Source organism: Natator depressus, chromosome 7 (assembly GCF_965152275.1).
Source record: "Natator depressus isolate rNatDep1 chromosome 7, rNatDep2.hap1, whole genome shotgun sequence".
Taxonomy (NCBI): domain Eukaryota; kingdom Metazoa; phylum Chordata; order Testudines; family Cheloniidae; genus Natator; species Natator depressus.
Genome location: NC_134240.1, coordinates 89396439 through 89409785, shown reverse-complemented (window position 1 = coordinate 89409785; position 13347 = coordinate 89396439). Strand labels below are relative to the sequence as shown.

General features: G+C 37.9%; 1 protein-coding gene across 4 annotated transcripts in view; it reads left to right on the top strand.

Annotated features, from left to right (window-relative positions):
- Nucleotides 1–13347, top strand: part of ATAD1 (ATPase family AAA domain containing 1) — a 31668-nt gene that overhangs the window by 14904 nt on the left and 3417 nt on the right. For all 4 annotated transcript variants that reach the window (XM_074959023.1, XM_074959024.1, XM_074959022.1 and 1 more), the window contains exons 5-8: nucleotides 1403–1603; nucleotides 6207–6313; nucleotides 10505–10594; nucleotides 12493–12543. In XM_074959023.1, coding sequence (XP_074815124.1) covers nucleotides 1403–1603; nucleotides 6207–6313; nucleotides 10505–10594; nucleotides 12493–12543 — 449 coding nt within the window. The remainder of the gene's footprint in view (nucleotides 1–1402; nucleotides 1604–6206; nucleotides 6314–10504; nucleotides 10595–12492; nucleotides 12544–13347) is intronic.

Below are 13347 nucleotides of genomic sequence, written 5' to 3'. Positions count from 1 at the left end.
CTCTATTATATGCTAGGAAATGTTTCCACACTTCGATAAGGATACCAGTGCACTGATAAAAACAAAGGCCTTAAATGTGAAGACTTACTGCAAGCTAATTTTGCAGGTCCCTTTTGACTGTTCTGGACCCAGATCTCCAGTAAGGGAATGCAAGTGTGAATATGTAGATCCTTCATCCCTCCTTCTCTGGTGTTTAGCTAGATAAGTTCACTGCCAACTCAACACAACCTGAGAGAGAAAAGGTCAAATCTGCTCTTATTTATAGTATTGTAAATTTGAAGTGTCTCCCCTGAAGTTCTTAGTCACAATTGCTTTATACTCATGTACATGAAAGCAAACTTTGGACCTAAGTAGTTAGATAGGAGGACAAGAGTATAAGGCTTATTTTCTATTGACAAGATCTCTTCCATCTTTTCTTTGTATTATATGAAAGCCTTCTTTGTATAATAAATTACTGCGTACATCTATCAGTTGTCCCCTTAAAACATTCAATTCTGTTTTGTTTGGAAATAAATGTTTCAGTTTTATACAAAATATTGTCCGCTTGTTAGGAATTCATCTTGGCTGGAAAATTGATGTTCGGTCATGTGCTTTAATAAGATGAAGAAAGGACTGTTTATGTAGAACTTCCAAACAGACCACGCTCCTCAATTTTATCAGTTATTTAAATCATGAAGATGGGAGATGCATCTCTTAAGTAATTGTCCTTATGTAGATGTAGAAAGCCTCAAAAACATTTAAATTAAGAAAAAACTAACTCACCAGTTTCTGCAGCTGTGTTTATAGAGAACACCCATTTAAGTCTAACAAAATAAGAAAATGTATTCACTACAGGAAACTAATAAATTGTTTGACTAATTTTAGGGGGAAAAATGAGAATGTATGTACTACTAAATACTATGCATGGAATTTTTTAAAAATGCTTTTAAAATAACTTATATGGATTTCCCTACCTCATTAGATTTTTTTCATAAGACTTTTCAGGAAGGTAGAGTGACTATAAACAAAGCCCTAGCAAATGCCCCAAGTAAGCAAACTGAAAAAGATTTTTTTTGCCCACTAGCTTGTCAGTAATGTAGAGTGTTCCTTACAACTAATAGGCACAAAACAAAGCTTCAGATGTTTAAGTTTAAAATGAGCTGTTCTGTATTAGCTCTTCTCTAAGAAAAGAAGGTAAAGCAGTCTCAAATAATTTGAAATTATTGCTTTTTTATATTAAGGCAATACAATAATTGCAGTACAATTGTGTACATGGAGTTTGGTGGTAGTTACTGAAAGGCACTCAGATGCTAGCCTTAGGGAAATCTAGATAGAATATGAGTTCATATATCGCTGTGTTAGTGACACTGGGGTCTTTCCTTCCTTCCAGTGACCCTAAAATGTTAATACTGTTATTTTTCAGGAGTACTTCTCTATGGCCCTCCAGGTTGTGGTAAAACTCTGATTGCCAAAGCTACAGCAAAGGAAGCCGGTTGTCGATTTATTAATCTCCAGCCTTCAACATTGACTGATAAATGGTATGGGGAGTCTCAGAAACTGGCTGCTGCTGTCTTCTCCCTTGCTATAAAACTGCAACCTTCCATCATTTTTATCGATGAAATAGGTAAAATACATGCTTTTTTTCTTAGTCACAGAAATGCAACATTAAACTTTAAGTGTAAGTTGATGTGTCTGATAACACTAATTCTGAGAAAACATTTGTATTAGGATACAGAACAAAATGGTAATAAAACAAGATTTAATAGCGTAAATAGTATTGAAGAGCATCCATGTCAAAGTAGCATGTCTCATATTGCAGAAGTCCTATGATAAGAGTTAAATTTTAAGTTAAGTTATCCCTATACAATGTCTTTCTTAACGAGCCTTTCCTTAAAAGCTTTTCCAGCAGTAGTAGTAGTTACTGTTTGTGAATTTACACCTGGGGTTAGTTATAGGAGAAACAACACAGTGAATGGAAGTTCCCAGTTTGAGTGTCAATTCTGGAAATATATGTTGGTGGGGTACAGCACCACTGTTCTTTCTCTCTCCACGGGGCTAAGTTGGACCTTTAGGAAGCTCATGTTTAGAGAAGAAAGGCTTTCCTGAAATACGTAGTTATCTCTGAAAGGCCTGGGCAGATTAAACTAGCCCTTCCGCTGGTAGAATGTTGAGGAAGCTAAGGGCTTGGAATTAGAACACTGCAAAGAAATGGGTGGTTAGAATTAACAGAACAGTTGTATGGTACCCATGAGAAAGACAGCTGCCTCGTCCCAGACCTCCCCACATATCCGTTCATCTCTTGTAATTACTTTCCTAGCAAATTGGGAATAAGTTGGTCATAAATGTAAATTAGTTTCCTGGATAAACTTCAAAGTGCTTCCAATGAAAAAGTGAGAAGCAACGAAAGACCTAAGCCTGAATCACCTAAGCAGCTGAAGAGGGAAGCAAAACAAGATCTAGCCCAGGGTATCATGGCACTGAATGAATCCTGTCTGTCTGATAAATTCTATGTCAAAGGATATTTGTGTCCTCTCTAAAGATGTATGGAATGTAAAATCCCAAATGATTCACTCAGGAGAAAGATAGTATCCACTTCAGAAGCTGCTCCATACCATATTTAAATTGGCCCCTGTAATGGGGTTCACTCACCCTGAGGCTGCTCTGGGGATTAGCTCCATGGCTTCTTCGCTGCTCTGGAGATTAGCTCCAGGTCTGTTGCCCCCCTCTCGATAGTGGCTCACACTGTTTCCCCTCTTGTTCTCGCTGTCTCTGGAACTCAGGTGTTCCCTCTTTGTGACTCAGCCATCTGGCCAGGTCACTATGTAGTCCTTCCCTTCCAGGCTATCAAAGCCCCACTGGATCAGCTGTCTTCATCTGCTCCAGATAGTCTTCCAGTCCACAGCCAGGTTCTGTGTCACTTTCCCAATGGCTGATAGAGGAACCTGGCCCAGCCTGCTACTCTGGTCTAGTAAACCCAGAGAGCAGGGGAGTCACAAGAGAAGTAGGAAGGAGTCCAGGGAAAAAGCAACAGGTAAATAGCAAGCAGACCGTAGTTGCTGACATAGTCCTGGGACTGGAACCCAAACTCCCTCCTTCCAGGCAGTAACTGTAGACTACCTAGTTCTATAGCTTCAAAACACCTCACTTCACTTTCAGCCCCTTTTCACTGCCAACTTCCTGACTTTATATCAGCCCTGCATGTTCCTTGTCAGCGGGGCTCCATCATCAATCAGCCTTTCAAGCACTGGCTCTCCCCCAGGTGCAGCCTATCAGGTTAATCGACCTCACTTAACCTGCTCTGCTTTGTGTGGGGTGGACATCACCATGGACCCTAGCTGCCATTAGATATTGAAAGGGCCCATCAGATGCCTAGTACTAAAAGGCAGGAGTCTGACAGGCCCAGACCCATCATCTTCAAGCTGCTGAAGTTCAAGGTTAAAATAATGTTAATGAATGCTGCCAGAAAAGCTAAAACCTTATGTATAAGGGCCACAAATTTTCTCTTTTTTTCTGACTTCTCCTCTGATCTTAGTAAAAAGAGCCCTGCATTCAGTGGCATACAGCAGATCCTATGGGGGAGCACTGTCAGATGCAGCATCAAGTACCCATTCACCTTCACTGTGGATTTAGCAGGCTTCACAAGATTTTGCAAATGCCCCTCTGAAACTTGGCAGACACTTCAAGTCTGGCGGACTGAAACCAGATTTGACCAAAAATAGCAGATTTTTTTTTCATCATGAAAAGCGTACCTCAACAAATTTAGAAATCAGTTTATTTTCCTATGTATCCTTGTGAATATGGTAATATTCACTTATATAATCTTCCAACTTGGAGCAGATAACCAGCTAGGCTGAACTCTTCTGTTGACCACCTTTTGGAACTGAGCAGTAACAACTGTGTAGCACTGCAGAGAGTAACAGATTAACAGTAAACTGGGTGATATAGAACTATCTACTGATGATAGTATTATCTGCACTTATCACAACTTGCACAGCTAGACAGAACCTCTTCACTAGAACCTCTGATGGATCACGTTATGGTAACCACAAATCCTTTGGAACAATCCATACTCCTGATATGTAATCTTAAAGAGCACTAGTTATTCAATGTGTGCAGGGCATCTGACATACAATTAATATGAAACTTTTTTATATTTATTTAGGTTTTGTACTAATTTATATTTGATTTAGCAAATTACTTAAATATATTTGTGTTTAGAATATTATTAGATAATATAGGACGGGCAGGAGCAGAGGGAACTGAAGCAGTCAGGGATCTGAACATGCCCACATTGGCTTGTTTTAAGTCTGTGGGGTTTTTTGTTTTCTGTTACAAATATACTTTGGAAGACACATTTAACTCTAGATCTTTTTGTATACCTGACACTCTTAGGTTCAATTGAAGGCAAAAGTTCATTCAAAACTAACCAGTATCTAATATGTATAAACACAGATGATAGCCTAGAGATGTGGTATTACAATATCAGTGGGGACATACGTATCTTTAGAGTAAGGTTATACATCTTAAAATTAGGGTTGTCGATTAATCACAGTTAACTCACGCAATTAACTCAAAAAAATTAATTGCAAATAAAAAATTAATTGCAATTTTAATCACATGGTTAAGCAATAGAATCCCAATTGAAATTTATTAAATATTTTTGGATGTTTTTCTACGTTTTCAAATATATTGACTTAACTTACAACACAGAATACAAAGTGTATTGTGCTCACTATATATAATTATTTTTATTACAAATATTTGCACTGTAAAAATGATAAACAAGAAATATTTTTCCGTTCACCTCATACCATACCGTAATGCAGTCTCTATATCATGAAAGTGCAACTTAAAAATGTAGATTTTGTTGTTGTTGTTACGTAACTGCACTCAAAAACAAAACAAAGTAAAACTTTAGTGCCTACAAGTCCACTCAGTCCTACTTCTTGTTCAGTCAGGCAGTAAAACAAACAAGTTATGGGAGATAATCCTGCCCACTTCTTATTTACAATGTCACCTGAAAGTGAAAACAGGCATTTGCATGGCACTTCTGTAGCCGGCATTGCAAGGTATTTACATGCAAGATATGCTAAACATGAAACTATGGAATACTTTTGCAGTTTAGTATGTATGAGTCCCTGATACTCCTACGTTATGCCCTACATGACCTCTAGGGTTTCAGTTTTGATTTGTGATTTTGTTTGTTCCAAGTTTTGCAAATAATGAACGCTGAATTTTGTTATTTATATGCTATTTCCATCCTGTGCATGTATTTATGTATTTTTTATATATATAAAACAATAAAAATAAAGTTTAAAGAATTAACAGGACAAATGAGAATGGGGGGGAAGGAAGAAGAAAATTTAAAACAAACAAAAATCTATATAAGGATTAGGGAGAAAGCAGAGGTGCTATTTATTAGGAGCATGAGGATTTGTCTTTTTAACTTCGAAGTCATGAATCCATACCAAAGTGAAACAAGAACACTTCAGTTAAAATTGCTCATTCTCTTTTTCACCAAGCACTTCTTAAAATGGGACACTGAGAAACAAGATTCACTGTGAAACATGTAGTGAAACTTCCACTTTTCTCCAACTTCATTTTATGGTGGAGTCTTTTTCCAAAGACAATCTATTTTCCTTCTGGAAGCGCTCTTACTAACTCTTTTAACAACAGTATATGCTTCTGGAGTTGATTAGTAGAGCTAGAACGCTGCGTGAAAAGTGGGTGGGCCACTTTACATTAAACATGCAACTATGCTGTAATAGTCTCCTTTGACAGCTTCTTAGCCGGTCGTATTCTCAGAGGGAGCGTAATAGTCTTCATGAGGAGCAAGGATGAAAATTCATTTTTTCACATATCTAGGAATAGAAGCTGCCTAAGATACCAATTATATATAGGAAGTGCTAGTAAGATACCTGAGAAAGTAAAACATTGGCAATTGCAGATTTTTCTCCTCTAGGTTTTCTGCAATATTTTGGGATTATTTCACAAAATCTGAGACAGTTTCATGTAATATTTCATGTACTTACATAGTGCTTAGATAATGTAACTGAGAAGATCTGACTAAAATTTCAGTGATATTCAGCATCTCTCTCCTTGGTCCTAAATTATTTTTCTTTTGTGATTACAATCTTACAATCTTATAAATTTGCCCTTGAGAAATATAACAGTTGCTGTGGTTGAATGTGAAGGTAAATAATGCTCATTGAATCTTTTTCATTTAGATTCCTTTCTACGAAGCCGTTCAAGTTCTGATCATGAAGCTACAGCTATGATGAAAGCTCAGTTCATGAGTCTGTGGGATGGTCTGGACACTGACTATAGTTGCCAAGTGAGTTAAAAAAATAAGACAAAACGTACCATAATTCTCACTGAGAAACTTAATAAATTTTTTTCTCCATTTAGGAACTAGTTAAAAATAGTCTGTTGAACATAGTAGCTGCCAGAGGAATTTCTCTATTTTGTTGCTGGATGGCAGAATATGTCGGAACAAGAACCCTATGCTAATAGTCACTTCATGCATTCATGTTACTGTGGACAATAGTAAATTATAGACACTTTAAAAAAGTGGTTTTTTTCCCCCAATAATATAACCACAATATTTGAGATTATTTAAATTTGAAGCTTTATTATTTGAAACAAAATCACATGAACAGTTGTTTCAGGGTAAACGTAACAGCTAAGACAAATACAAACCACTCTTGGCCTGTCTAACTGGCAAGGAAATAAACCCACACTGTTCCTTTTGAAATTCACTTGCATGACTCCTAAATCTTAGACGCCAGGACCCTTATTGAAAGATTTGAATATTAATCCCAATTATGTCAATACTCACTATAGAAAAGCCTAGACATCCTCCCTCCACCAGCCCAGCTGCTTCTCCAACAGAAGCATAATCTTTACGCTTACTGGGCTAAACTTGAAAGTTCAGGAAGCTGATATTACCAGAGCAGGAATTTTGCCTCATTTATCCAACCCTTCCTTTCTCATCTAACTTTTGGTAACAATATCAAATTAGAAAATAATAGTTGGTGCTGCTTGTAAAAAGTACTTGTGAGAGTCTGAAATTCTGTCGTTTAGAGCACTTGGAGAGAGAGAGAGGGCAGCCTGACCCCACACCATCCTATCAACATTTCTCAAATTTTACTCAGAGAAACCTCCTTGTAAGGCTGAGAGGGCAGTTCTCTCTCCGTGTCTGTTAAATGCTTGACGTCTGTACTCAGAGTGAAGTGATAGTTTTACATGTAGAAATTAATCCACTAGGAACTGGACAGATGACAGTACTTGTTTCACATAGACCACCAAGCAATCATTGGATGGTAATCACAATCAGACTGCACTTAATTTGGCATTCTAGAACTGGAAGTGTTTGTATCCCATAAAGAGGACCCTGAACCATCCAATGCCTAAGAGTACTCTTTTCCCGATTAGATAAGCTTTCTTTTCTCTGTTTCACTGCTGGTTTTAACTATATCTTTTTATAGTTTATAACTTTAAAATCTGTCAGAATGGCAGTCAAATTGAAATCCAGCTTCTCATGCATCTTGAATACAACCAGTAACTTTATAGCAGAGGTTTCATATAATTCAAAGACATATAGGCTAAGTATAGCTGTTGACCAGCTGCTTTGCAAGGAACAGAACTATACAATATGTCAATAGGATGTTAGTGCTAATAACTACGCCGCACAGAACTTGAAGTTAAGGGTGAGTAACCTGATGTTCCCTAAGGCACAGATTCTTCCCAGTGTTTTTAACACGATGCCTCTTTAAACATTGTGAAAGTGTCTTGGAAACAGTGAAATGAAGCATTCCTTTCCTTCAGTAAAACATATATCTGATCTTGTGCTTCCACTCCTGAGCCTGAAGAAGTCATTGTGGCCCTTCACTCATACTTCTTGGCACAGTGGGAGCCCCATTGGAGTAAAATATAGTACAAAGACCTGGTTGGAGAGTTTTGGGAGTTGGTTGTGAAAATATATCTAAATATTTTTGAGAATTATTGGACATGTCCATTTTCAGGCTCTTCCCATATTGCACTTCATACTGTTCAGAAAAATCTTTCTTTAAACAATGATTTTGAAATGTCCAAAGTACTTTTAAAGACTGCCCCATATTTTTTGAGAGCTGACCATTACAATTTCTTCAAAATGTTTTATTGGTAAATATTTAGTTGGGAGTGTTATGCTGTGTCTGGATCTAAACAAAATTCCCTCTGATAGCAAGGATTCATTCCAGCTTTTGTTATTGCTGTAAAATTCTTAACATTCTGAGGAAAATGTACTGAAGTCTCAGTAACTTAAACAGTTGGACGTTATGGGCAACATGATGGGCAACATGTAGACCCTGTTAGTTGCCTCCTGCTTCAAGTGCACCTGAGAAGGAACAGTATTGTGCACAATGTACAGCCTGTTGTGTCTCACTGAAATTAAATAGTTTTTAAATTATAGACTTATTTCAGAAATTAGTTTTGAAATTTTGAGAGTTTTGTGTGCAGCAAATTGTCTGTACATTTTCCCTTGCTGATGGAGATACAAGCAGTAGTGGTGATCTAAAACTCCCTTTAGGAGTTAGGAAGCTATGCATTGTGCCACTTGCATGAGGAAGCAGGAAGGGGAAGGTGGATGGCAAAGAATTATTAGGGCTCCAAAATTGGTGTAGGTTGGATTGCACCGAAACAGTCTCTCCCTGTGCTGACATCAGGTGGTTCAGTACAGAACAAGAAGGATCCCCTTGCAGCCTGTCTTCCTCAGTGCCCCGTGCCCTAGAACTCCTCTGAGGGGGAGAGGGAATCCTTAGATTGGGGTGTGACTGCAGATGACATCACATTCCCTGTCTTGAAAGTGGAGGGAAGTCTGTTTTTGTCATTCCTGCTGTTACAACAGATGTTCATCTGCTATGTTGTAAGAAAGGGGCAGAGTTTCTCTAGGGACACAGAAGAGAGAAGAGTAGTTATTGAACTTTACAATGTAATCTCTAATTATCTTTACTTTTTTTTAAAAAAGTCTAAATTGATTTCAGCCTGTCCCCAAGCTTCCCTTTGCATGAATGGTGATATGTTTATATTCATACGTAGAATATGAGGCTAGATTTTGGCCTCAGAAAAAAGCAGCCAGATCTGGTCATCTTTTTGTCTTGTGTAAGGAAAATATCCAGATGCCATAGAGCTGATTTAGTGGCTATGTTGTGCATCTGCTGTGTTCCCAGAGGAAAGGTGATGTGGCCAGGGCACCTGTATGCCCAGGTGATTTGCCTGCTGCCAAAAAGACCCCTGGAGCCACCAGCAGAGAGAATTGTTGGATCAAACTTCAAGCTTCTCTGACTTTTGCAAACGTACGGCCTGCCATCTGGCTGGCCCCAGGAGCAAGGGATAAGTGTGGTTTTCACCTCCTGATGCTGTGTCATGTGCAGACCAGAGAATCTGACCCCTTAACTACTTCTATATGTGGTCTAATAAATATCGTTGGACCATTTATTAAATGAACCTTTCGCTTACAATATTTTGTTGAACGTAAAATAAGTTTTTTTTAATGTCTGCTTACCATCTTACTATCCGGTAACTTGAGCCACAACTTTGTGCCTCTAGATGGCAGCATCACTCTAACCCATGAAAGCAATATAGGTCTGATGCATAGCTCTCAACTTGCCAAGGCCAGTTGTGGGGCAAAGATCCAAAATGAGAGAGCTAAAAACAACAGGCTTTTAGGAATCTAAAATGACATGGGATTAATTTCTTTGACATTCATGTTTTTTGTGACTGATCATTTGCAATGTACATAATTTAGAATAACATAATTTAGAGAAAATGAGATGTGTACACTGTAGGTAACTTTGCTCTTAAAATGACAGTTGAGGTGTAGTCCAATGATGTAAATACTGTTCCTGTCTTAAATATGGATTATAAAATAAGATGCATTCATATTATTTTAAATGAAACCTTTGTAAAGCTTCCTGTCGCTTCACATCCAGTTAATAATACAAAAGCAGTTAGTTTATTTTGACTTTTCAGCTGTTTAGGTTTTTTAAAAATCAGACATTCTTTTTAGTGAATGTAATGCTTGTGAAAAATGCTATATTGCTAGTCCTGGAATCCAATCTGCTTTTTATTTACATAGGAAAAGAGAGAGTGCTTCCTCATGCTACCCTACCAAAATGCCTCCCCATTGTTAGTTCTGGAGAGAACTTGTCCACAGAGTCCAAATGTTAGTGACCAAAAATTGTTATATTCTGCCTGTTGACTTGGACTGAATTTGAATTTGCAAACTAGAGGTGAAAGGCTCAAAATATTTTGAACTAACTAGTCTGCTTCCAGCTGTTTAAAATAACCTCATAATATGTTTGTTTAAATCCTGCTGCTAGAGCAAGTGTCAGAAAGCTTGACACAACTTCTCTATAGGCTGATTTGCTTGATGGAATGTAGAACAGCTACCCAATTTGGCTTGTTTGTTTTGTGAATCCCCATTATGATGATTCTTGAAATAATTTCTCTCTGCTATTTAATCATTCTGTTTTTCTGTATTAAGGTGATAGTGATGGGAGCTACCAATCGCCCTCAGGATCTTGACTCTGCCATTATGAGAAGAATGCCTACGAGGTTTCACATTAACCAACCAGTAAGTCAGAGCAAATTGTCTTAAATAATGTTGGGTCGTTTGCCTAGTGCATTAGCAGTAGGTTTGTACTGTACCAAATGAGAGACCTACGTCTTCACTGCCCAGGCAAACGGCACCAGAGAGTATTGTTAAGGTTTTTTTCAGTTTCTCACAAGTACAGATAATTTTTGCTTTTTAGGGTGAAATTTCCCATGAGAAACTCAAGACGTACACATTTTAGCTGGAACCAACTCATTGTGCCACCAGCAGCTTCGAAACCCATTTCCTGCACTCATCCTGTACAATGGAGTTGGTGCATACTTTCCATTCTGCTCGTCCACACCAAGGGGAGAGCAACCAAAAGCATTGATACCCCTGCATGTAAATTTATGTACACTTCTGTTCAATTTTTCTTGAAGTTGTTGGCAGTTATCTTTGACTATAAGACCAAAGGTCAGCGTATCTTAGCTCAGGGGTCGTCAAAATATCAGACTATGTTTCCATCATGGTTAGACTTGGCAGCTGTTCAGCCACCTAAAGCTATCAGAGAATACTCAAATTCTACCAGATGCCTACTCAATGTTCCTGTTACTGATATAAATAAGGCTCTTGTGTTCTCTGTACTCACATAGTTTAACTTCTTCAACTTGGTTTCTTCATCTGATGCCCAACCTGGAAAGTTACTACTACCCATTAACCTCAGAGAGGGGATCCTTACGGGTGATTCTTGAAACAGCAATAAGTTACTTACCGGGGTAACTGTGGTTCTCTGAAGTGGGAAAGGTGAATAGGGAGTGTGGATCCATGTGGGCAATCATCTCAGTCTTTTGTAGAAGGATTCTTTTAATTAATGAAAGAAACCAAAGGATGTTTGGGGCATTTTCCCCTTTGATTCCCTCAGAATGCTGTTTGGGATGATGTGTGAACCACAGTGGAGAGAACTCTGGAAATTCCAAGTTCTTTCTCCAGAATACATTTATCTCAAGAGTGGGGTTCAGTATGGACAGTCATCTCTGAGCACCACAGTTACTATGCCAAGTAATTATTTTCCCTCAGGGTAGCTTATTAATCCAAAATAAACAAGGGGAATTGGCAGCTGTGAATACCCAAGGCCAGTCCGTAGGTAAGAAAAAGGTGTTTGCAGGGCTTGGGGATGCAGCAGCCAGAAACTCCTAGGTAGGCATTGAAGCATATAATAAAGTATTCTGCAATTTGCATTTAATCAATTCAATTTTTATAAATGGAAGCGGATTTAAATGGCATAAACTTGTTCATTGGCAGATATGAATCAGTTTTTTCAACACTTACTTTTTGCAATCTTGGTCTCAGTAAAACCATGCTCAGTGTTTATCCATCTTCTGTCAATAACTTCATTGCAATGCATGACTAATATTGCTTAAGGAAGTTTCTCAAGTATGATCTTTAGAATCAACGCGACTTTTGAAAACAGCATTTGCAGCAATGGTGATTGTCCTGTTGCTTATGTGATTAACAAAGTATATTAAATATATAATGTCCATTTTAGATCCAGCGGGACCAGTCCTCTGTTATGGATGATGGGTGCAGAAAACCCTAAGATACTTACATGGGTACAAGTCCCATTCAGGGAAGAGTAAGATTTTAAGTATTCGTCAGCTAGTTTTTTCTCTTTCCCTATAATTAATGTAAACGGTGTTCCTGGACTCAAGGGATAAAAAGTAGACTTGATATCTTGGTGCTGAATAGCACCATTGCCATCAGTAGCATACATGCTAGGAAACTGACCTCTCATTTCAAGGGATCAACCTGTATTTCTGGAGGGCATGGAAGATGCAAAATAAATATGTACAGTTGAATTATTTTAATAGGTAAAGAAATGTCACACTCTCTATCAGTCTCTTTTTGTTCCATAATGACTGAAATCTTGTTTCTGTTTAAAGGCTCTGAAACAGAGAGAGGCGATTTTGAAACTGATTTTGAAAAATGAAAATGTAAGTAACATATTTGTTTAAAAAAATATTTCTATGCATTATCATGGCCATGGGTGGAAACCTTCAGGGCAGTTGGAAAACATGCTTTCGAACCAACCATCTTTGACCATTGTATGGATTATAATCAGAAACATGCTGGTAGACAGTGTTTGAGTGCAGTGTATTTATGACTGGGAAGCTTCTGGATTTGGGTGTGACCTCAGATTTCAGAGGTAGAGTAGTTTAATAGATTAAGCATGAAACTGTCTTTAGAGAAATTAGATTTCTAATATAAGCTTTGACAATGATTCACTGTGGTTTAGGGCAAATTATATAATCTCTCTGTCAAGGGCATTCTCTCTAGTTGAGCTGGAAAGTGGCAATGTGTGACAGTGCTGCTTTTACCTCCTGCTTGTTCATCAGGAAGAAAGTGTTGCCTCACATTTATCTTCAGTACTTTATATGGGGTTCATGTCACAGACTAGAGAAGGAACAAGGAGACTTGGAACATCTGTGTATTTTTACACAATTTTACCACTGTTGCTGTTGACAAAATGTACGGCCTGGTCCTGCCAGCCTTCTGTGTGGAACTCCCTTTTAAGATAATGGTTCTGTGCATGGAGAACTTGCAGGATTTAGACCCACCATATTAGTAATTCCCATATTAGTTTACAAAACATCCTAGATTAATGTCTGTACAATAAAACAAATACATTTCAGAAGTAAAACTAATTTTAAATCTCATTAATTTTAGTGGTATAATATGAGAGTTGATCGCTATGAATGGCTAAGTATTAAGAAGGAAAACATTTCATAAACTGTCAG